Source organism: Sminthopsis crassicaudata, chromosome 4 (genome assembly GCF_048593235.1).
Source record: "Sminthopsis crassicaudata isolate SCR6 chromosome 4, ASM4859323v1, whole genome shotgun sequence".
Taxonomy (NCBI): Eukaryota; Metazoa; Chordata; class Mammalia; order Dasyuromorphia; family Dasyuridae; genus Sminthopsis; species Sminthopsis crassicaudata.
Genome location: NC_133620.1, coordinates 339106836 through 339131620, shown reverse-complemented (window position 1 = coordinate 339131620; position 24785 = coordinate 339106836). Strand labels below are relative to the sequence as shown.

General features: G+C 36.0%; 1 protein-coding gene across 13 annotated transcripts in view; it reads left to right on the top strand.

Moving 5' to 3' along the window:
* The window catches only part of TANC2 (tetratricopeptide repeat, ankyrin repeat and coiled-coil containing 2), a 567085-nt gene that overhangs the window by 517307 nt on the left and 24993 nt on the right, over nt 1-24785 (top strand). For all 13 annotated transcript variants that reach the window (XM_074260887.1, XM_074260888.1, XM_074260884.1 and 10 more), the window contains 5 exons: nt 661-783; nt 10588-10824; nt 13698-13883; nt 15602-15695; nt 22517-22650. In XM_074260887.1, the coding sequence (XP_074116988.1) occupies nt 661-783; nt 10588-10824; nt 13698-13883; nt 15602-15695; nt 22517-22650 (774 nt within the window). The remainder of the gene's footprint in view (nt 1-660; nt 784-10587; nt 10825-13697; nt 13884-15601; nt 15696-22516; nt 22651-24785) is intronic.

The following is a 24785-nucleotide window of genomic DNA, read 5'->3' as shown; positions in this document are numbered from 1 at the left end:
GGCCAGACTCTTCTTCCTGTAGAGAGCCATCCCAACTCTGACCTAGAGTAGACTCCTCTTCCTCCAGAGAGCTACCCCAACTCTGGCCCAGAGTAGGCTCCTCTCCAGTGCCCAATGTTGCTTCTTTTATCCTCCCAGAGAATGGGCGTGGAATAACTCAGGAACTTGTGGGAAAAATACTTCAACCAATGAACTTGCTCCTCTTAAACATGTAAGCTCCTCCCCAGAAGTTCAAAAGGGTAAAACTCCCCTTAAAGGCCAGAACCAAAAGGTGTGGACTAGAGAATTGTTAAGTACCAATTTAGCACTTAGTAAGAACCTAACATCTCATTATCTCATTAGCACTTAGTAAGAACCTAACAGGGAGGCACATGGATAATCCAAATACGTGTACTCTCTATAGAATAAAAATAATATACCCAGTGGATTTGTTGTTCCATGACCCATGTTACATAGACTTTTATTTTGCACATCACTGAAGAGATAATCCTTTGTACCAATCAAACTGAGTAGCAGACAAATGAGTTTGGTAGTTTCTTTGAAAAGTTATCCTTGGGGTGATATTCATCTCTCTACATACCAATTCCTGTGTCATTAATTCACTATTGAATATGTTTTAGCTGAATCAGAAGCTTGAATGTCTCAATATTTCTTTTTCAGGGTTTGAGTAAAAAGGTTGGGGTATCATCCTCTATACTCCAAGGTCTCTGGATCTCCTACAGTACTGAAGGTCTTTCCATGGCATTGTCATCTTTACGAAATCTCTATACTCCAAATATAAAGGTAAGCAAAGCAAATTTTTCAGAAGTTTATATATAAAACTTCCTTGTGTTAGTAATGGGCAATATTTTGTCCAGTTCTCTATCTTTATAAAAAATTCCTTTTTATTTAATCAGTCTGTGTTTTTCTACCTCTAATTTCTATCCTCTAATACTTCTTACCTTCTACTGAGTATCCAATTTTACTCATCTCCCAATTTTCCTATTTCCACATTCATATCTTGCAGTCTGGGGTGTCTGAGACATTCCCTTATTATTTAATCTCTTATTGAAATGATAGGGAGAATACCCAGACTACCTAGAAGTGCCTTGTTATCAGAGTTTGGTGTTTGTTTTTTTTTTAACTCCCAACAATTGGGAGAATGGGACAAGGAACAGGATAGCCAAAAGAAGAAGAAAAGAGAATCATTAAGGCACTTTTTTTTTTTTAAATAGAGAAGACAGAATCACAGATGAGCAAATCTGCTTTGAAAATTATATTCTAAATTTATTACATGTTTTAAAAAGAAAAGCATGTTGTATGTAATAAAGATTAACATATTCATATAAAATCTTCTTTTTTGTCTTGCATATATAGAAATACCCATTTTATTTGATTTCTATTACATTTAGAATAACTTTTTAATTTAAAAGGAAAAAATACTTTATTTTCCATCCCTGAATTTGATTCGATTTGATTGATTTGATTTGATTATCTACTTTTTACATGTTATCTAGCTATCTGTTTTAATGACTTAATAAGTCTAGATATTCCTGGTACTAGTTTACCACTTATATGTTTGCTTATTAATTCACTTTACTTTTGTGCGCTTTGGGAAAAAATCTGCCTGACTTTAAAAAATCCTCTCATTAGGGATGACATCTTGCTATAATCCTCTATAGCAGTGGTCTTCCAAATGGAGTACAAGTATCCCAGATGGCATACAAAATGATACATAAGAGTGTGGGAAGAAAATATTAGAACTTGTATTAATATTTGTGTTTTTAATTAAAAAAAAGACAGACCTCTTCACACCTACATGGCTGGTTTTTGGCAAAGAATACTTTATCTGAATGGAAGTAAGAACAGCAGGACAAGCCAAGCATTTTAACTCCATCCCTCTCCCTTCCTCTTTCCAAGAGGCAACAGAGGCAGGGACAAATGCAAATTGGTCAAGGGACAAAGGAAAGAGGGCTGTGGCTATCAGAACTACAGTAGCAGTGACCATGAGAACCAAGGAGGCTAAGGAAACTACATTATATATAGGAACCATCGGGGTAACTTCCAGGAGTAGCAAAGCCAAGGCATCAAAAGCCTTGTCATGATGTCATGAAAAGTGAAGTTTTGATTTCATGCTCATTGAGTTAATAAAAAGTAACATTGATGCCAAAATTTATGAAGAAAAGAACAATGAATGGGGAAATTATTCCAAAAGAAAAATTGTCTCTAATTAGGATAGAGGTCAAGATTTGGAAGAAGTAGAAAATGAAAATGAAGAATCATATAATGGGGCAAATTTTAGTGACTTGCAGATCTTCACAGATTTGTTTTGTGGAGGAAAAAGAATGAAATGCTGAAGATTCATTTCTTGAATAGACCTCAGCTATCTGTCTATGTGGACAATCTTTCTCATGTTCTCAGTCATCTGTTGCCCACAAGTAAAAATCTGCTCAGGCCATGTTCAGTGGAAGCTTGTCAAAAAAAGAAAAAAGAAAAAAACAAACCTTCCCATCACAGCCAGGTGTGGAACATTTCATTGAATGTTCATTCAGCTTACTGCTTATTTGGGATGTGCCTATAAAGCAAGAAGACAACAGACAGTCATACCATCTAGACCCTCTCTACTACACAAAACATTCATAGTTTGGCAGTGTGACTACTCTTGAGAGTGTGATTTTTCTCCAGGATCACTCAACAATTTCAATGCTGTCATTGTATTTTCTTATTGCATATTTTTGCCTTTTCTTCATCCCAAAAATTCTGTTGCAACAAGTAGCATATCTCAGCTCTTCCCAACCACTTCTAGGGAAGAGTGTGGATTAAATTTATTCTTGATTATTATCCCTGCTTTTTAAAAAATAATATATTCTATTCCTGCTCTTTAGTTTATATTTGAATGTATATCTCTCATTTTTATAATGTTTCCTGAAAGCAAGATATTGTTGAATTCAAATTTTAATCTGCTGTCTATTTCCATTTAATGGGTAAATTCATTCCATTCATATTCTAAAATATGATATTTGTTTTGTATTTTCATCCTTCCTATTTTTCCTCACTATTCTCACCCTATTTATTCTTTCTTTCCTCACTCCTCTGCTTTACTTCTGCCCACTTCCTTGTCCAGCTATTCTTTAACCTAACCTGTGCCTCTAAAAATCCCTCCTTTATCCTCTCCCCCCTCACCTTATCCCCTTGCCCTCTTATTTCTTTCTGAATTTAGAAGACTTTTCTACCCTTCTTGATATATATGTGTGTGTATGTGTGTGTGTATATATATATATATATATATATATATATATATATATATATATATATATATATATACACACACATACACACACATATACATATATGTATATAGGTCCCTCTTTAACTCTTTTCTGATATAAGGTTTCAACATTACCAATCCTCCTCCCTATTAACTTCTCCTGTATCAATTTTTCCTTTTATGTCTCATTTTAATGAGCAATTACTCCTTTTTGTTTCTCTCTATACAGTTTTTTTAATCCACATCATCCCATTACACTCAATTTAACCCAACCTTTTCTTTTAAACTACTCAAATAATGATGTCAATCATAAGAATACTGCTAATATTTTCACATACAAGTAAACAATTTGACCATATTGAGTCCTTTATGATTGGTCTTTAACATTTACCATATATATTTCTTCAGTATGTTATGTTGCATTTTCCCTTAAGTTCTAAGGTTTGTTGCTATTGTTGGTTCCACAAAAACCTGAAAATCTTTTTCATTTCATTAGATATCCACTTTTTTTTCCATTCAGGATTATACTTAACTTTGCTGGGTAAGTTACTCTTGATTATAATAACCCCAGTTCTTTTTACTATTTAGTATTGGAATATAATATCCTAAGACCCATGGCCCTTCAACATACTAGCAGCTAAGTTTGTGTAATTCTTATTGTAGTTCCATGATATTTTAAATTGTTTTCTTTCCTTGTTGATTCCATATTTTCTCCTTAACCCTGAGAGTTTTAAAATTTAGCTATTGTATTCCTGTATTGTATTCCTTTTCCTTCTGAGATTTTTCCAGGTGGTGATTAGTGGATTTTTTCTATTTTGCCTTCTTGTTCTAGAATTTCATGACAATTTTTCTTGATTTCTGGTAATATGTACCAAGATTCTTTTTTAATGTAATATTCAGGTAGTTCAATTATTCTTATGTTATTTCTCAAGTAATCTGTTCTTCAGATCAGTTATTTTTCTGCTGAAATGTTTCACTCTCTTTTCTATTTAATCATTCTATGATTTCTTGGTGTCTTAGAACATCATTAGTTTCCTCTTGCCCAGTTCTAGGTTTTTTGTTTTTTGTTTTTTTAATTTATTTTTATTATAGCTTTTTATTTACAAAATATATGAATGGGCAATTTTACATCATTGACAATTGCCAAGCCTTTTGTCCCAATTTTTCCCCTCCTTCCCCCCTTCCCCCAGATGGCAGGTTGACCAATACATGCTACATATGTTAAAGTATAAATTAAATTCAACATATATATATATATATATATATATATATATATATATATATATATATATATATATATATATTTACACATGTCCAAACAGTTATTTTGCTGTACAAAAAGAATTGGACTTTGAACCAGTGTACAATTAGCCTGTGAAGGAAATCAAAAATGCAGGTGGACAAAAATAGGGGTATTGGGAATTCTTTGTAGTGGTTCATAGTCATCTCCCAGAGTTCTTTCGCTGGGTATACCCAGTTCTAGTTTTCAGGGAATTATTTTCTTCCTTAAGTTTTTGATTCTCTATTTCAAAGTTGGTTGGCTTTCTTTTCACAATTTTCTTAATTTTCTTAGAATGCTCTTTTTTCTCTAGTTTTTTAAAAAAATCTTTCTTATATGATTTTTAAAATCTTTTTTAAGTTCTAAGAATTCTTTTTGTGCTCAGGGACCGCCTGATGTTTTTCATTGAATAAGGAGTGGCTTTTTTAGCTCCATTATCTTCTTCTGAATATGAACCCAAGTCTTCTCTATCCCTGTAACTATGACTTTTGCTTTCTCATTTTTATTTATTTGTTTAGTTTAATTTTTAGCAGCTATTAATGTAATCAAGTTGTAATCTTGAAGTATGGGGAATGATGCCCCAAATCTCAGGTCTTTCTTACAGGTTTTTTCTAATGTCTGTAATATGATTCAATCTTGGGTTTTCCTCTCCATTCCTGTGCCAGGACTAAGGCTCCTAGTCAGGCTGTTTATGAATGATCTTGTTCCTAGCAGTTCCTCCACTGGCTGCGAACTATATCTGTCTTCTCTGCACTAGAAGTGAAACCCCAGGATTCTGCTCTCCTGTAAGTGCCCACAAATAACAGGGTTCCCACCCCTCATTATTGAACTCACCAGGTGGATACTAGCTCCTTCTCCCCATAGCCACAGCCCTAGACAGGTCTGGTCAGCAGACCTATGCTTGCCATCCTTCCATAGTGAAAGGCCCTTCAAGTCTTTTCCTAGTCAGCTGTCAAACACCCACACTGCATGCAAAAATAAACATTTCTTAGGCTGAGGATGCCTCTCTACCCAGCTATCCCCAGGGCTTGTTGTTTGTTGATTCTGCAGAGTTAGTGGTGAGATGTTTGCATTTTACTCTGTCCAGACCTCAGTCACTGAGCTGGGTTTTTTTTCCTGTACTCTTCTCACATTGTCTTAGGAGAACAACTATTTTACCAGCAGTTTAGTTCTGCTGGTCTGAGGCTCTGGGTGTGTGTGTGTGTGTGTGTGTGTGTGTGTGTGTGTGTAGAAAATTTGGAGAGCTAAAAGTTTTCTGACCTACTTCATCATCTTCCCAGAATCCTCTTACTACCTCCATTTTCAAGAATTCTGATCACTATCTATTGACTTTCTGCTTCTTTCTTTGCCTTTTCATACATACCATGACTTCTAATCCACTTCTCTCTCAGTCCATCACTCTGCACTAACCAATATTTCCTTCTTTCTCATCTTGACCCCTTAGTGAACCATTTCAACTCTAAACTGTCCTCTTCTCTTGAATACCTGGCTTCTTTAAATTGTTGATTGTGTTCTGCTAAGTCTTAGCCTTGGATCACTCCCACTATCCTTGCATTGATATTTCTGAATGAGAGTAGAGAAAAATATACAACCTGGGTCTACTACAGTTTTATGTCACATAACCTCAGCTTGGCCCCTCACTGCTAGACAGCCTTTCTCATCTGTTCACTCCCCAAGATGGCTTATCATTCTTCCTCAATCCTCCCTTTTCCCCCATCCTTAAAAAAATTGCCTCATTTTACTGAAAAAAATAATGCCATTTGCCAAGAGCTCCTTCCTCTCCCTCTTCTTTATATCATGTCATTCAGATGCCTTCTGCCACTATCTCCTTTATCTCTGCCTCACATAAAGAAATTAGCCCACTTTTTGCCAAGACAAATAGATCTCCACAAATGATCCTAATCCATCTCTTCTCCCATATTCAATTGCCTCTTCTACCTCCCCACTCTAACTTATCTTCAGTCATCCATAGTAGTTATCGTTGTGTTCTGTCCTGTCCTCTCTCTCCTTCTTTTTAACTCTCTACAGACTAGCTTGTCTGTTTATGAGCTGAAAGTTTTCTGACCTATTTCACCAATCTTGTCATTCAACCAAAAATGTTCTCTCCCAAGTTACTAGTGATTTTTTAATTGCCAAAACCATTGGCCTTTCTCAGTACTCATCCTTCATGGCCTCTATAAATTTTGATGCTGTCAGCCATTCTCTTATCTTTACTACTTTCTTCTCCATAGGTTTTCAGGACACTTTATCCTAGTTCTCATACCTATTTGACTGCTCCTTATCATTCTCCTTTGTTAGATTTTCTAGATTACATCCACTACTCTGGGTAGCCTACACCCTGTGTAGTACCTACTGTGAGTAGAATATGTACTGAGGCCTCTTCTCTTCTCCCTCTATATTAATTTACTTGGTGTTATCCTTATCTCTATGCTGATGATTCTCCATTCTACTTATCCAGCTAACTCTAACATTCTGATGACCTTGGAGGCTTGTAACTCCAACTGCTGTTCAAACATCTCAAACTGGATGTTTGGTAATTATTTTAAACTCAACAAGTCCAAAGGTGAATTCATTTTCTCTCCCTTCCTACTCCCAAAGCCCTTCTTCCTCTCAAACTTTTCTATTGCTGCCAAAGTCACCACCATCCTCCCAGGTCTCCAAACTTAAAAATGTAGATATTTGCCTTAACTCCCCATTATATCTCACTTTCAACCTGTTACCAAGGCCTATTAATTATATCTTTGTACCATCTCTCTTATATGTCCCCTTCTCTCTTTTGAAATTCCCACCACTAAGATACAGGCCACTCCTTTCTACCTGAAGTACAACAGTTTACCACAAGCCCCTCTCCCATTTCAATCCATCATCCATTCTGTCACCAAAGTGATTTTCCTATAGTGTAGTCCAACTATGTCACCCTCTAGCTTAATAAACCCCAGAAGCTTCCCATCATCTCTGGGATCAAACTCAAAATCCTCTGGCATTCAAAGCGCTTCATAACCTAGCCTTCCCTCCCCCTTTTCCAACTTATATCATCCACATATTCTTTAATGAAATAACACTGGCCTCACTGTGGTTTCCTGAATAAAACACTCCATTTGTCTGCTCCAGGAATTTTCTTTGGCTATCCCCCTTGTCTGGAATGTTGTCCCTTCTCATTTCTGTCTCCTGGCTTCCTTGGCTTTCTTCAAATCCCAAGTAAATTCCACCTTTCCCAATCTTACTTAATTCTAGAACCTTCCCTATGTTAGTTATTTCCTATTTACATTTTATATAGCTTGTTTATATGTGTGTGTGTGTGTGTGTATGTATATGTATATGTCTTGCATGTTCTCTCTCCCATTAGATCATGAATTCCTAGAGGGAAAGGATAGATTTCCTTTTTTTGTATTCTCGGGCTCAGCACAGTACCTGGCAAATACATTATAGACACTTAATATATGTTTATTGACTCACAGAATGAGATTGCAAGTAAAGACAGTCTGAAAGGAGAGAAGTAAAATTCATTAATATTAAAAGACAAAATAAATTAATGAAGTTCATTCTAATCAATTTTTTCAAAATTTAGAGTTTTAATATTCTGAGTTTCCCTTAGTCCCTAGGATTTGCTTACAATAAACTGGATGTGACAAAAGAAAAGTAGAATTAGTGCCTATAGAGTTCAAGAAAAATAAATTCTAAATGCTGGTAAGAAATAAGTAAAAGATAGTTCAATGATATATTTGCTTTACTTATCTTTAGAAATGGAACCCTTGCTTTATTTTCCTCATATGTTAAATGGAGAGAGAAACAGCACCTACTTCCCAGGTTGTTATGAGCATCAAATGAGACAGTAATTATAAAGTATTTAGCCTAGTCCCTAGCACTTATAAAAGCTTAATAAATGCTTTTTCCCTTTCATCCTTTAAAGGATTCTTGAAAGAAAATATAATGCAAAGATATTTAAAAAAAAACATGAACACAGGCAACAATCAGAAAATGACAGAATTGAGGCTGCTATTACTAGAAGTAACTTTTCATCAGCCACATTAGGAGGTTAAAAACAATGATTAATTAATCAGGTCTGATAATTTGAATCAAAAACTTTCAAAATTATCAAGAAAAATATGTAAAATATGGATTAGTATACACCTCTTATACACATCTAATTTGCCTTGAGATACTAATTAATTATGTCAAGCCATCGTGTTTATTAACACATTTTAAATTAAGCTTTTGTTGCTTTTAAAAAGTTACAAATTAAAACAATATGTTTCTGTTTTCTAGGAGTGAGGCAGCTAGGTAGCACAGCTTATAAAGCTTCATGCCTGAAGTCAGGAAGATCTGAGTTCAAATCTAGCTGCAAATACTTAGTAGCTTAGTGACCTTAAACAAGTCACTTAACTCTGTTTGCCTCAGTTTTCTCAACTGTAAAATAAGTTGAAGAAAAAAAATGGCAAATCTCTCCAGTATCTCTTCCAGGAAAACTCCAATTAAGGTCACAAAGAGTTGGATATGACGGAAAATTACTGAATATAATAAACCTCAAAGTATAGGAATCCAGAAAAGTTCAAGTTCTATCTAAATACATAGATCAGAAGAAGGAAAAGAAGCATCAGTGTTGTTATTTGTCCTTTGTTTTTTGAAGAGGACTAATGATATTACAAATAATGTCTTGGCTTGCTCGTGAATTGGATTTAAGGAACTGAAAATATTACTGACCAAGTTCCAATAATATTCTTAACTCTACTTTTTGAATATTCAAATAAGACTTGTAATTCATCTTTCAGTAGCTCCTTCCAGTGATGCAGATGGCCTTCCATGAGTTCATCACAGTGGGTGCAATTGCACAGTTAAGAGTAGTAGTAGCAAAGAATTGGAAAATGAGTTGATGCCCATCAATTGGGAAATGGCTGAATAAGTTGTGGTATATGTTCTATAAAAAAAGGATGAGCAAGTTGACTTTAGAAAGACCTGGAAAGATCTACATGAACTGATCCTGAGTGAAACAAGCAGAATCAGCTATATGTGTACATAGTAACAGCAAGATTGTGTGATGCTTAACTATGAAAGACTTGGTTCTTCTCAGTGGTTTAGTGATCCAAGGCAATCCCAATAGACGGTGGATAGAAAATGCCATCTGCATCTAGAAAGAGAACTATGATGAATGAATATAAATCAATACATGCTATTTTCACTTCTTTTTTCTGTTCTCTTATGGTTTTTCTCTTTTGTTCTGATTTTTCTCTCCCATCATAAAGATATATATATATATATATATATATATATATATATATATATATATATATATATATATATATATATTTTTTTTTAAAGTTAAAATATATGCGTAACCAAAAGTAAACAAATAAAATAAAAAAAGAAGCAGCAGCAGCAAGGTAAGGGGGAAAAAAGAGTGGAGCTAGGAATTTTGCTATCTACTTGTCATCCCTTATCAAATAGTAGATAAAATGGAAATTGTTTCAATGGTTACACATTTCTGAAGTTTAACAATCAGACAAGGTATCATCAAGGGAAAGTGTAAACAGTTCCCAGCTTATATTTCAGAAATTCATTTATAAATTATTTTTGTGAAACTTGAAATATATTTCTCACAGAAATAATGTTAAAAATAGTGGATAGATTCCTACCAGAAAAGCCTTTATGATCAATAATGTCCCTAAAGTGTAGTACCAATTGTCTTATTTTAGTTTCATCTGCTCACCATTTATATTATTGCTTCCATGGGGAAATGCATTCTGAATTATAGCTTAACTCTTTTTTCCCTTAGTAGTGATGTCTTAAGGGAAAGAGGGTAGAGATGCAAGGTACTCTTAACCCTGATCCTGATATGCCTAAATGGATTTAGAGAAATCATATTCTAGTTTTCCTACTCAAAATAAGGTTAATTAGTGCCAGACAGCCAGCAAAGAATTAATAGGTTGGTCAGGCAAAAGATTGCCATATTTAAAAAAGAAGCAAGTGTTAGCACTGTCCCAGGTCTCAGTTCACTAAGTAACAGTGGGTCCAAGAAGGTATGAGAGGCCCTTACTAATTGCTTTTTTTAATTCTGGCTTTTCAGGTCAGTCGATTGCTGATTTTGGGAGGTGCCAACATAAATTACCGAACAGAAGTTTTAAATAATGCTCCAATTTTGTGTGTCCAATCACACCTCGGTTATACAGAGATGGTGGCCTTGCTGTTGGAGTTTGGGGCTAATGTAGATGCCTCTTCAGAAAGTGGCCTTACTCCTCTAGGATATGCTGCAGCAGCTGGGTTCCTAAGTATTGTTGTGCTGCTATGCAAAAGACGAGCCAAGGTAATGTTTCTGTATTTGTTCAAAGCCTATCTTAGCTATTTCTTTCTTGCTTGCTTTTTTTTTTTTTTTTTTTTTTTTTTTTTTTTTTTTTTTCTACTTGAGCAGATTCAACATTATTCATAGAGTTGCCTTGCCTGGCAATGGCATGGGGATGAAGGACTATAGCATTTGCAATTTAAAGTCAAATCAGAGATGATTCTGACAGTGAATACATCATATTTTCTCTCCACAGCTCACAATGTTTTCTACATAATCCTAAAAGTATTTGAAAGGTAGTTGAAAAATTAACTAGTAGCACCAATAAGCCCCCAAGGAACAACCTGAGCAATTGTTTATTTATCCTACAGATGATCTCATTTCTAAGTAAGTAAGGTAAAGGAACAGAGATTCTTCATAGGAGATAGTTAAGTGTCACCAAGGGTAGCTAAATGGCAAAAGGATAGAAGATAGTAGGGTCTGGAATCAAAAAGACTCATCTTCTTGAGTTCAAATACAGTCTCAGAAATTTATGAGTTGTAAATGGCCTATGACCCTGGGCAAGTCACTTAAGCTGTTTGCCTCAGTTTCCTCATCTGTAAAATGAGCTACAAAAAGAAAAGACAAAACATTTCAATATCTTTGTCAAGAAAACCCCAAATGGCATCACAAAGAGGCAGACACAACTGAAATGAATGTCTAAACAAGTGTCACCCAGAAGCTTATAGTCCTTTTCAGAGGGCTGGTGACCAGTAGTATTATCAGTGTAAATATAAAGAAGAGACAAGTCATCTTAGAAAATAGGAAAATAGCCAGAGTTACCTGATATACCTATAGCTAGGTATATATCTAGGAAGAATTTACTGGATCTCAAGTAGTAGAAGCCTCAAGTGGTAGACCAAAGTCTGGACTTATTGGGAATGGTAAACCTTACTGGTGACATCTAGACATGTCTCCACAATACAGAACACACTTCATTCATTCCATCCAATTCTCTGAGAATTTCTGCTGATTGTGTGTTTATTTTGTGGTGTTTGAAAGGTCATTGGTGCAACTGCATCCAGCTTCAAACATTTGGTGAAAAGAAAATTGCTGGTCACACCAGTATCATAGGCTTCTGGAAACGGTTTGTGGTTTTTCAAAGTTTTGTTTCAACTCTGAGAGCAAACTAGGAATTTAAGTGGTTTTATTGTGAAACATAAGATATGTAAGTGACCTCTTTACAAAGCCAGTTTTCAGAGTTTGTTCTGAGAAATATGATGCCCTTTGCTGATGAAGGATAAGAAGAGGTTGGACCCGAGACTAGCATAATTTCAAAGCATTTGGGCTCTTACTATAGGGGGAAGGGATGTGAATAAGCATTTATTAAGCATCTTCTGTGTCCTAGACATTGTGCTAAGCTTTTATAGATAGTGTCTGATTTGGTCTCACCTATGAGATAGGTGCTGTTATGATCCCCATTATACAGATGAGGAAACTGAGACAGACATTAATTGTCATACAACTAGTAAGTATCTGAAGCCATATTTGAATCTCAGTTCTTCCTGACTCCAAGCTCAGTGCTTCCTATTTATTTATATAGCGTCTCATTTAATTTCTGTAGCTACATATTCTTGCTTTTGAACCTGTCAAGCCTTCCCTACCACTTGATGATCATTCTGTTTCTCTCTTGTTCCTTCCTCATTTAATTTTCTACACCGATAAGCTGTTCATATTTTCTCTTTCTACACATCCCTCAACCATACCCTTGCTGTCTTTACTCTCCAATGATGTTATTCTTTTTGATGACAAAACCAAGACCTCCCTCATCTTCTTCAGTTTCCCCTTTCCTAAACAATATGCCTCTCTTTTTCACTATTTTTCTTACCCTGCTCCAGGTTCCAGTGGAAGCACCTGAAAAGGTTTAGCCAAAAGTGGTACCATGTCTGCCATTCCCTCTCCTCTAATTCAAGGCATCCAGACCCCACCCCAGTCTTCTTACCAGTACCTTCTTTCTTCTTTTGCCCTTCAGACCAGCCACTGAACCTTTGCCTAAGGGAATCCTCCACTCAAATCCTTGGGTCCACTTTTCTCTTCCCAGTGATGATGACCAGCCCCTTTCAGGCTCCCTCCTCATGTAATTGGCACGTCAATGTACCCTGTGGTCTGCTTTCTATCTGCCCTTTCATCACCCCATAGCACCTCCAAGCCTCTCCAGTTTTCCACAGCTGAACTTGCCCTTTTGTCTTAGCTCCTTCAATTAGTTTGAGTTTCTTGAGAATAAGGGCTATCTTCCTTTTACATGAGAATACTGTTTGGCCCTTTAACCCACACTAAATTCAAGACTAGTGCTATGGAAGCCTTTGAATTCTCAATGCCCTCTACCAGTATGACCAAATCTTCAGGACATGAATGGAGAGTAGTGGTTGCCTTCCCCACAGGGAGGCAAAGTGGTCTCGGTCATAAGGCTGGCTGGCCTTCTGGTCTAATGAGTGATTCATGGTATACAACTCTTTCTTTTAAAAGCCATAAATGGGGAGAGTCACTATGTTCTTTCTTATTGTGGTTTCAAAGACTATTTTAATCTGGTACAGGCAGCTACAATCTATCAAAATTTAATCTAAAAGAAAGCGAAAACAAAAATGCTACAGCAGAAACTGTTTTTGTTTTTAGTATAAAAGCAACACTATGATTAGGGGCTTATCCCTGGAGGAAAAATTCAGCATAGTTAGATCCAATAGATTGCCTAACCAGGGAGGCAAAGCTTCTTCCATTCGGTGATTAGTTCAGTGATTGAGGAAGGAGGATGCCAAAAAATACTATATCATGCTACTCTGGAAACATAGTCCTAGGAACTTTGTCAACACTTTGACTTTCCAGCCACAAGACTTAGTCTCCTCCTGTCTCCTCCCTCTTAGGTGGATCACTTGGACAAAAATGGGCAGTGTGCACTGGTTCATGCTGCACTCAGAGGCCATCTGGAAGTTGTCAAATTTCTGATTCAGTGTGACTGGACAATGGCTGGTCAGCAGCAAGGGGTGTTCAAAAAAAGCCATGCCATCCAACAAGCCCTAATTGCCGCAGCCAGCATGGGCTATACAGAGGTAAGAAAGGGGGTTTATTCCCTGGGTTTATTCTGTGAGTGCCAGTAGATCTATAGATCTAAGAGACAAGAATTTGGGTAAAAGAGTTACTTTATTAGTAGATTGTAAACCAAGTCAAAGTACTTTGGTAAAGATTGATGTTACTTTGCCTTTATGGTCACTGCTGTATACTGGGTAGAGACCTCCAAGCCACTCTGCTCACCAAATGTCATGAGCATCTGTTCTGGTTATTATAGCAAGTTTAAATGGGCCCTCAGCCTTTGCTCTTAACTGGTAGAGCTGTCTTCTGGGAGAATCTCTTCTAGAAAAGTAGGTTTCCACTGAATTCACATCTCTATCAGGAATAATGAGTACTGAGCTCAGAATATAGAGCTATAACTGCTTTCGCTTTTGATATCCCTGAAAAGTTCTGATTCTTTTTGGCAGAGTCACTTTTAAAAATGCCATTTTATTTCAGTACTTGGACTTGAAATTAATTGAGTAAGTAACAATCATGAGGACCTGTATAGACCCTGAAAATAAGGGCAAAATTTATTTTCTGAAAGGAAAATATAGAACAAATTTCTCCCCACTTTACTCCTTCTTTCCCCTCTAGTCCATTACAATGTGCTTACTCACCAGCATGCCTCCCAGAACCAGTAATATGTTCATTATACCACTGTGATCCTGAATTTTTAGTTCCCTCAATATATGTATTGAGAAAGTTTTCCCAAATTAGTCCTAACCAGTAATAAAAATTACATATCATATTTTGTGAATTTCTTCTCCTTTATTCACAGAGCTGTTAACCACAATGTGAATTAGCTGCAGGTTGAAAGCAGCTTCCCTTGTCCAGTAGGTCTGTAATGATGGTTTCACTCACCACCTAGCCAGTCTAATCGTGTCAGCATTTTTTCAAGAGTATTGCATAATTCAGACTTTAACCTTATCCTGGATTGGTTTGGCTTTTATTGTACCATAATTCTGGGAAACTGTCAAAAAATGGCATGGATTTTACCAACTAAGAAAGAACTAACAATACTTGCTGCTCTTAGATCACTTAATGAGCTGGTCATACCAGTTTCTAGGGAGGTTCATGGCAGATTTTGTAGATCTCTGAAATTGAAAAGTGAGAATTGAGTCCAACAGATGTCTGAGTAGCTTAGCAATATCATAGAGATGTGCACTGGAGCTCTCCTCCATTAACAGGAATAATAGGCAGTACGTGCACTGTAGTGGAATTTAATAATAAGACCTTTGCTTTCAGTTTGAAAATTACAGCAGCACTCATATTCTGTAACCACAGCCATTTCTTTCTAACATGTATCCACAAGATACTACTGAATAGGAGATAGAAAGAATGATGGTGCTGGAGCCATAAGGACCCACATTTCAGGTTTTTGTTTCTTTATATCTTTATTTTCCTTCACTTATTTTTACAAAAAATATTGAGTATATGATTTAAGTTGAAAGAATCAGTGTCTGAAAGGGACACATACTAGGTATAAAATTTATGTCCTAGAAGGCTTGAAAAGTACTGATTTATTATATCCTGAAATAAATGCATCCAGTGACTCGTACTCGGTCAAGGCCATTGGTTCTAAAACTCGTGATAGTAGAAGAATCACTCTAACCAAGATGTCACGAGTTTCATCCAGCACTGTGTTCAAAGGGCAATGTTCAAATTGTCAATAGTCCTCTCACTGTCAACTTTGATATGAAATAATATTTTGTTTCAGATTGTCTCCTACCTCCTCGATCTTCCAGAAAAAGATGAAGAGGAAGTAGAACGAGCCCAGATCAACAGTTTTGACAGCCTCTGGGGAGAGACAGGTAAGTTCCATGGATACCTTGGCTAAATATTCTTGTACCTGGATCTTGTTTGTTTAAAGCCTCTTTATCTCTAATCCTCCTTGCTTTGATGGTATGCAACTTTGTGTTGGAGGGTAATAGAGTCACCATAGTAGTCAAAGTGGCTGAAACCCCAAAAGTGTTCACTTTCATTTTTCTCCATTTGGGTCTTATCTCATTCCCATTACCAGAGTTATGTGTGATATTTCTAAGTTTCCTTAAGTTATAAGAGATTAGAATAATAAGGAATTATTTGTCTTTTTTCTTAATTTGACCCCTTGGAGTAGCTAGGAAAGAAATGTTTTCCCTATGAAAACTCTACCTTCAATTATAAATCCAGTGTTAAAATGTCCCTCTGCTAGCCCTTAGTATTTCTTGCCATGTTGGAGCTAGACAAGAAAGCTAAGGTTATGTACTAGAGCAAAAGCTGACACAAATCCTAAATCCATTCTCTCCCCCCAACCTTTTCCCATTGATCTATAGCAGAATAATTCATTGAATTAATTGAGCTTAGCTGCACGAATAGGCTGTTTCTTTTGTACTTTATGGAAAAATGACTATCAACTTCTCTTCGGTCTAAATCAGAGCATCTGGAATGATATCAGTACTTTTGTATTATGTGTTAGAAGCCAGATCCATGAAAACCATAGTTTCACTACAGACATACTTACTCCTACTGCCTGGAGAACCATGTACATGTTTAGATTGCCATTTTTAAGGGGGTATTGTCCTAAACAAGGAGAATATTATTCTGGTTTAAGGTCGGAATGTTATTTGAAATAAGAGAGCCCATCTAAAAGCAATGCTCACTTATTGGATAAGGAAATTTCTTTCCAAAGCAAAATAACTAAATGGTTTCACTGCTTTTACTAGTAGCCCGAAAAATGGTTGTGGGGGGGGGAGGGGGCATTCCTTCTTTTTTGTAAGGTCAGATGTAAGCAGATAAGGTCACCTTCAACAGAAGCCTGACTTTGAAGAAATCTGGAGGCTCATGAAAATTATCTTTCTACAGCAGCCACAATTATTGGCCTAGTTTTATGACTCAGCTAAAGAGAGTGAATGCTGTTCATCTGTAGTATTGGTATATGACCCCTCCCCCATCCAAGATGCTGCCAAATACATGAGCAGTTCTATTGTTTCTAGGGATACCAGCTGTTTTTATCACCACTGGTGAGTCTAAGAGAGTGGTAGCCATCTGTTGGTGACATAGGCTAGGGAATCATAGAAAAAAAATAATCAAGTAGTAGCCATTAGGAAGTTCTTCTAGCTCTGTCTATGAGAGAAATCCTTAAAAAGAATGAAGAGAAGCTTGTTCTCTTTTATATATATACTTTTTTCCCAAAATACATGCAAAGATAGTTTTCAAATATTCACCCTTACAAAACCTTGTGTTCCAAATTTTTCTCCCTCCTTCCCCTAAACAGCAAGTAATCCAATATAGGTTAAACATGTGCAATTCTTCTAAACATATTTCCACATTTATCATGCTGCACAAGAAAAATCAGATCAAAAGGGGAAAATAATGAGAAATGAAAAAAAAAAAAAACCAAGCAAGCATACAACAACAAAGGTGAAAATACTATATTGAGATCAATATTCAGTCTCCATAGTCCTTTTTTCTGGATGCAGATGGCTCTCTCCATCACAAATCTATTGAAATTGCCCTGAATCAAGTCATTGTTGAAAAGAGCCAAGTCCATCACAGTCGATCTTCACATATTGTTGTTGCTGTGTACAATGTTCTCTTGGTTCTACTCATTCTACTTAGCATCAGTTCATGTGAGTCTCTCCAGGCCTTTCAGAAATCATCCTGCTGGTCATTTCTTATAGAACAATAATATTCCATTATATTCATATTCTATAACTTATTCAGCCATTCTCCAGAACTGATGGGCATCAACTCAGTTTCCTTGCTACCACAAAAAGAGCTGCTACAAAGATTTTTTCCACACATGGGTTCTTTTCTCTTTTTTATGATCTCTCTGGCATACAAACCCAGTAGAGATCAAAGAGTATGCACAGTTTTATAGAGCATGTTCTTTAAATGATGATTTTATATAAGGAGAGTGTAGATTACTGAATGACTATTACAATCACTTCACTTAACTGTATTGCCCATCTCTATAAACTGTTATACTTGGAATAGCATTTTACATAACAGATTTTCTAAATCAGGTACCTAGAACATCGTGGTCTCCTCCCACTTCTCTCAGTAACTACTCTACTCTATCCAATAGCATCTTTCTTCATCTAGCTGTCATCATTTGGCTAATTTCATTTCCACCCACAGGTTTTTTAGACTTCTCATGGGACAACACAGAAAAGAAGGAAATGAGGTATTAGAATACACAATGTTCCTTTCTTTCACTACCTCGGGGCTATAAACCCAAATCAGGACCAACTTTAGAGATGTGCTATATTGTAGATTTTCTCAGGGAGGACTGGCTTAGCCATAGGACTTTCTGATTCAAAGGATGGTGGGAAAGCTGCCTTAGAGCAGCTCAAGCTCCTGGGAAAATAAGCTTGAAATTAATTTTTGTTCTCCCTGGTCACTTTCCTTAGGACCCACATCCCCTGGCTAAATGGTAACCATGCCAGTTTTTCATAATTATGAGGGAGACAGGAAAGTCAGTCACTTTGTTGTTTTATTCAGATCACTTTTAGTAGTTTCCCTATTTACTCTGCACAGTATCTTCCCATCTCCAGAATACTACTTTTGTCTATCACTTGCCCTATCATGGTTCCCATGGAAAAAGGAACATGTATGACTTAGATAAATCTTAGCACACTTTGATGAGCCTGAACAAAATCTGGGAAGGGACTTAGTACACTGCTATAAGACAGTGTCATGTACAGAACTAACTTTACCTGAAAAAATTTCTTTGCTTCAAAAAGGTCTAAATGGTTGTTAATTTAAAAAAAAAAACTGTCTGAAATATAACCAAAGCAATTCCATGCTCATGGATTTTGAAAGTAGATCAGTCTTACTGAGTTCTGTTGCTTGGAGTGAAATTCACTCTCCATATTAATAACACTATTTATTCTCACCTTAGCCTCAATTCCAAATTAACTCCTAACTTAAGCATCAGCAATAGCACGATAAAACCAGATCCTACTTCCAATGTAAATATAATTTATCAGGAGCTTAGTGGGCCACATGAAAGGTTTCCAGAGAACTTTGCTTATCTTCTCTAAAAATGGTTTTCTTTGAGCTTTGGCAAATCTTTAAAATAGAAGTTTGATATAATAATAAGAATAGATAACATTTATTGTTTTCATATATATGCCAGACAAATGCTAATCACTTTCCAATTATTATCTCATTTGCTCCTTCATAACTACTCTGAGAGATAGGTATTTTTATTATTCCCATTTTACAGATGAGGAAACTAAAACATACAGAGGATAAATGACTTGTCTAGAGTCAGAAAAGCTAGTAAATGTCTCAGGCTGAAGAATAAAGATAGTTATCAGAAGTTCTGAAAAGCCAATTTATTTTAAATATCACAAAGTGCTTTTTGTCATCGCTAATAACTGCCTGGCACTACAAAACTCTTGTGCTGCCCTTTAGGTCACAGCCAGAACCAAATCCCTGCTTAAAAATAGAAGTTTTACATGAACTATTGAAATGTTTGAATTACTGAAATTGAAGTATCTAGAATGCATGATAGAAGAGAGCTTCTAGGTCAGGTAACACTCATATGTCAATCATCTAAGACAAGGAAAACTACTTTTCACCTCAGAGAGAATTGAACCACTGAACTCCTTGAAAGGATTTCAGTAAAAATGAGAAGGGTTGATTTTGAGAAGTCTAAAAATATTTCCAAACATACATAAAGACAAGTCCTATATAGGTCAAATTTTAGGCTAAAGATACTTTCTAAATCCATCACCAGTGAGATGTCACAAAACCTCTTTTTCCTGGGGAAAGCAAAGATACCTTGAATATTACTTATATTGAAAAGTTAAGCTAATAATTAAAATCAATCAAGCCTAAAAACAAGAGGCATACGTTAACAGAAAAAAAAAAATTGCAAATGGACACATAGAAGATTTTTGTTTCTGTTTGGTTAGATTTCCAGATTTTCAGACTGACTTATTAGCTTTGCTAAACAAACGTTGCTTTCCAATTTGCAATTGGGTGATGTATGACACTCAAAGTAAGGAACTGGACCTATTGGACTTATTTTCTTCACCAGCTCAGAAAAATATTCTTCTTTCTCTTTAAAAGAAAACATCACTCCTACTGTCATCTCATCACTGCAATAATTTCAGTGTCTTCCACATCTCACCCCTTTTTATAAGAAACAAGCCCACATATTGGAGCTCCCTGGGGAAACAAGATGACCACACATTTCATGGAAGAAAACTCCAGGTGTCTCTTTCTTCTATTGAAACTATAAGCAATCTAGAATCCCCACCATTTTGTATATTTATGTCACAAACAGTGAAAAGTAGTATGAAGGGAAAGTTATTTAAATCTCTATATGGCAAAGAACTGAACTGTCCTTTAATGCTGATAATTATGAGAAGCTTAATGTATCTTGCCTTGTATAGGGTCCAAAGCCTTTGTCACATATCACTCCCTTCCTAAAACTGAGACTAATAAGTTCTGACTATTACAAATCTAGGAGGAGACAGAACGACTTAATGGTTGGAAATGTAGTAGGAACCTAATGAAAATGAAGAAAAGTTGACTCTGGCTGGTCCTTAGGACTACCATTGTATTTAGAATCTTTGAGATGTCAGGGCCAAGCCAAAGGTATTATGGCACCCACTGCCACATTCAGTTTTCCAGAATCTGTATTTATCATCTGCTCAAAACCCTTTCTCATAGTCACTTAAGTTCCTCTAACTTTTACCCAGAGGAAATCTTTGTAAGACAAGGACACATTATAAAGAATGCAAGCTAAATAACAAGTGATGAAAAGAAGTATAAGATACCCTGACAATTATCAAAACTACCTCTGCCCATATCATTAGAACTGGAAAGGTATAAATACACTTGTTCTGTTTTCTTTGCTGCTTCGTCAACACAGCACATCTAAATGCCTGAAACAGCAGCATTTCTACTTTTTTTCTATTTAATATTTTATTTTTCCAGTTACATGCAAAAATAGTTTTGAACATCCATTTTTGCAAGATTATGAGTTTCAATTTTTTTTTCTCCCTACTTCTTCCCTCCTCAAGACAAGAAGCAATCTGATATAGGTTATATATGTACAGTCATCTTAAGCATATTTCCACATTATCATGTGAAAGAAAAATCAGAACAAAGTAAAAAACCACAAGAAAGAAAAAAAACAAGCAAAAAAAAAAATTTAAAGAAGTAAATAATACTCTTTGATTCTGTCTCCATAGTTTTTCTGGATGCATATGACATTTTCCATCCCATGTCTATTGGAATTGTCTTTGGTCAACAGTATCATTTCTTAACATAAACATAGTAAAGCCACAGTACCTGGCAGAGGCTACTTTAGAGTAGGAAGTAGGGGAATAAGAAGATAATGCTAACTCTGTGAGATTTGTGACATAGCACAGGAAATCTAATGTCAATGTTTCTTTCTCCCCAAGCTACTGATCTACCACAATAAAATTCCCAAATCTCTGAGACTCTTGTGAGAATTCTGTCCAGCCTCTTTACTAACTGTGCTGAAAATACCCCTATCTAAATAGAGCCTGAGGGATCCAGTCCCTGCGTTCAGACACCAGGCCTATGATAAAAACAAAGCTATATTGGAAGCATCCATTATTAGCATAGGAGATTTCTCTGCTAGCATCCCATTACATTAGGGGAAAGTGTTCCCAGCAGATTCAATTGGAGATTGGCGTTCCAAAAGCCCTTCTATTCAATGAAGAGTTTGATAAATTAATAAGAGAAATGTAGGAAGAGAAATGGGGGAAAGGCATCTGAAGAAAGAAGACCAAAGGAGAAGTGATCATATGAAGAGGAAAAATGAAAGAAGCTTAGTTTCTTTGCAGGTGATTGGCCAGTTTATTGATGTTGTCCAAATTGCTCAAATTTGTAATCATTGTTTTTGTTTCCTTTGAATATTTTCCTTCTAAAACTTAAGCTCATTAAAATAAATGAGTGAACAAATATTCAGTAAGTACCTACTATTTTCAAGGCTTGGGGATACAAATACAAAAGTAAGAGATTCCCTGCATTCAAGTAACTTACATTCTAATAGGTAGATTTATCACATAAAGGGGAGTTTGGTCCAAAGTAGGGAATTTTGATCTAGGGACTCACAAAAATTGTGAGTGGAGCCACAGTCAGTAAATTTTCTCACATTTTTCGAGAGTAACGATAATATTAATTTGATTAATATTCTAAAAACAAGAGACTGAAGAGACATACTTCCAGTGGCAGAGAAAATGACAAAATGCCAAACTGGGCAGACTTTGGTTTCCTGATAGTTGGCTATACAGGATATTAAGCATGGTCTAGGTCTTCTTAGATAAGAGTGAATTAGAAGAGTTTTCACCAACTAATTGAGATAGCTCAGCTGCAGGGAGAAGTGCCAAAGCCAAGAGGATTAATTGGACGGAGAAAAAGGGAATGGATGGTTTCTGGTGATCCATGTTCAAAGGGTTGTTATTTTTTGTGGAGGGGAAAGGAGGCAGATGAAGGGCAAATGGCAATGTGACTGCATTAGGCCATGATTTCTTACAGAAGACATTGATCTCAGTTAAATAGCACTTGCATTCTTCACACATCATATCAGCTACAATATACAGAAGGCTGAGACATGGCAAGATGAAAATAGACAGTTTTCAGACTATACATTTTTTCTTCATAGCCCTGACGGCTGCAGCTGGAAGAGGGAAGCTAGAGGTATGTCGCCTACTTCTAGAACAAGGGGCAGCAGTAGCGCAACCAAATCGGCGAGGGGCAGTACCCTTATTCAGCACTGTTCGACAAGGTCATTGGCAGGTAAGTAAAATATATTACTATATGAACCCAAGGCAATCCCAACCAAAACTTTATGTATGTATGTATGTGTGTACAGGTACACACACACACACACACACACACACACACACACACACACACACACACACAGTTTTGGTATATATATGGAATCAAGAGACTACAAACAATGCCTGTCTCAGTCTAGGAAGGAGTTTAATGAACTTTCATTTATTTAGAATAATTGGTTAACTAGTTATTCTAGCTAACCAACTATATATGTCACATATAGGTTATAGTTTTCAAAAAAATTATAATACATTTAACACTAAACTACATGGAACCTAATTTGATCTTTATATGAATATTTAAAAGCACTTTAGGATTGTCATTATGATTACTTGTCATTACTGTGTGGTACTGTATATATAAAAGATAGAGAATATTGGGATAAAACTATACCTACCTTATAATACACTCTAGAAGTTACATTTCTACATCCCCACTATAAGTAACTTATTACTTGTTTCTTCTAACAGTAGTAGAATGTAAGACATGCATTTTTGGATTTTGGATGAAATGCTAGTTTACATTGGGAAAGGGAGGAGAAGAAAGCAAGCAAGGGAAGGAATGATAATGATAAAAACCTCTGGAAATATCTAAAAGAACAAGAAGACCTCAAAGCTGAACTACATTAAAGATAAGAGTACAAAAATGTTTGTTTGTTTTTTTAATTGGGTTTCAGTGGTAATGAGTCATTACAGATTTGCAACTTTTAAAATTTGATATAGTAACCATTACACAAAGAATTGTTTCCAAAAGTATTCACCCTGTATGTAGTTACAATTTATGTGGATTTTTGTTGGAATTAAATGCTACATTATGGCAATGATTCCCCAACTTTATGTAGCACACTCACCACTTTTCTTTTCCCAGAGAGAGAGAGAGAGAGAGAGAGAGAGAGAGAGAGAGAGAGAGAGAGAGAGAGGAAGGAAAGAAAATACTCTACCAACCACATTACATAAAATAATCTACATAAATAATTTTGACTCATTTTATTTGGATAAAATTAAGAATTTATTACAATTTTCTAACAAATAAGATATACATTAAGCAGAATGTATGAAAAATGTAAATAACTACTGTGCTGTTCTCACTCACAGTATTAAAGAATCAAAATTTGTTTTCTCCTTGTACAGTTGAGAAAACTAATGCCCAGAGAAAGTGACTTATCTGAGGTCACACAAGAGTAGGAAGCAAAGACAGTCTTCTGACTCCAGAGCTAATACTGTCTCCATTGCATGATACTGCCTTCCAAAAGGAAAAATAAGGAAAATGGAGTAGTGGTTGTCAGCCCCTCTAATCATAGAAGTTAACTTCTATGCTAAGAGACACTTGAGATCAAGAATGAGGGAAAGGCATGGAGTAGAAATTGTCCCCTAATGAGACTCCAACTATTCTGGACACCCCCTTTTACCTGAAGTTGGGAATAGAAAAGCTGAGACTGTGCACAGAAAGCCAACACAAGAGGGATGCTTAAGTGACTTGACACCTGAGTTTGGCTGAGTCTGCTCAGCAGAGCAGAGCAGGGACTGGGAGTCCCTTGAGGATAGGATGAAAAGGGACTAGAACATGAGGCTAGAAGTGAGAGCCCTCTGTCTGCAGTCCAATGTGGGTTCCTTTTCTGCCATTGCCCACCAGTTAGAACAAATTAATGGTTTTCATACCACTTTTATTGATTCTGATTTGAACTTTGTTTTACTTGTGGGAAAAGTAATATATTTATGTGGAGTTGTACTCAAATTTTTTCAATAATTTTGGCCTATGTTTCACAATCTTCTTTAATAGGATTTCACAGCCCCTCAGGGAGGAACATGCCCCATAATTTTAAAAACTTTGTTTTACAAGATTATATATAGTTAGTTACCTTCACTTTTTGGTGGTTATTTTCTTAATTTCCTTTCATTTTGTTACAAGAGAGCCAGAATTTTTTTTAACCCAAGTCTTTTTTTTTTTTTTTTTTTTTTTTTTTTTTTTTTTTTTTTTGAGGCAATTGGAGTTAAGTGACTTGCCCTGGGTCACACAGTGTTAAGTGTCTGAGACCAGATTTGAACTCAGGTTTTCCTGACTTCAGGGCCAGTGCTCTATCCAATGAGTCT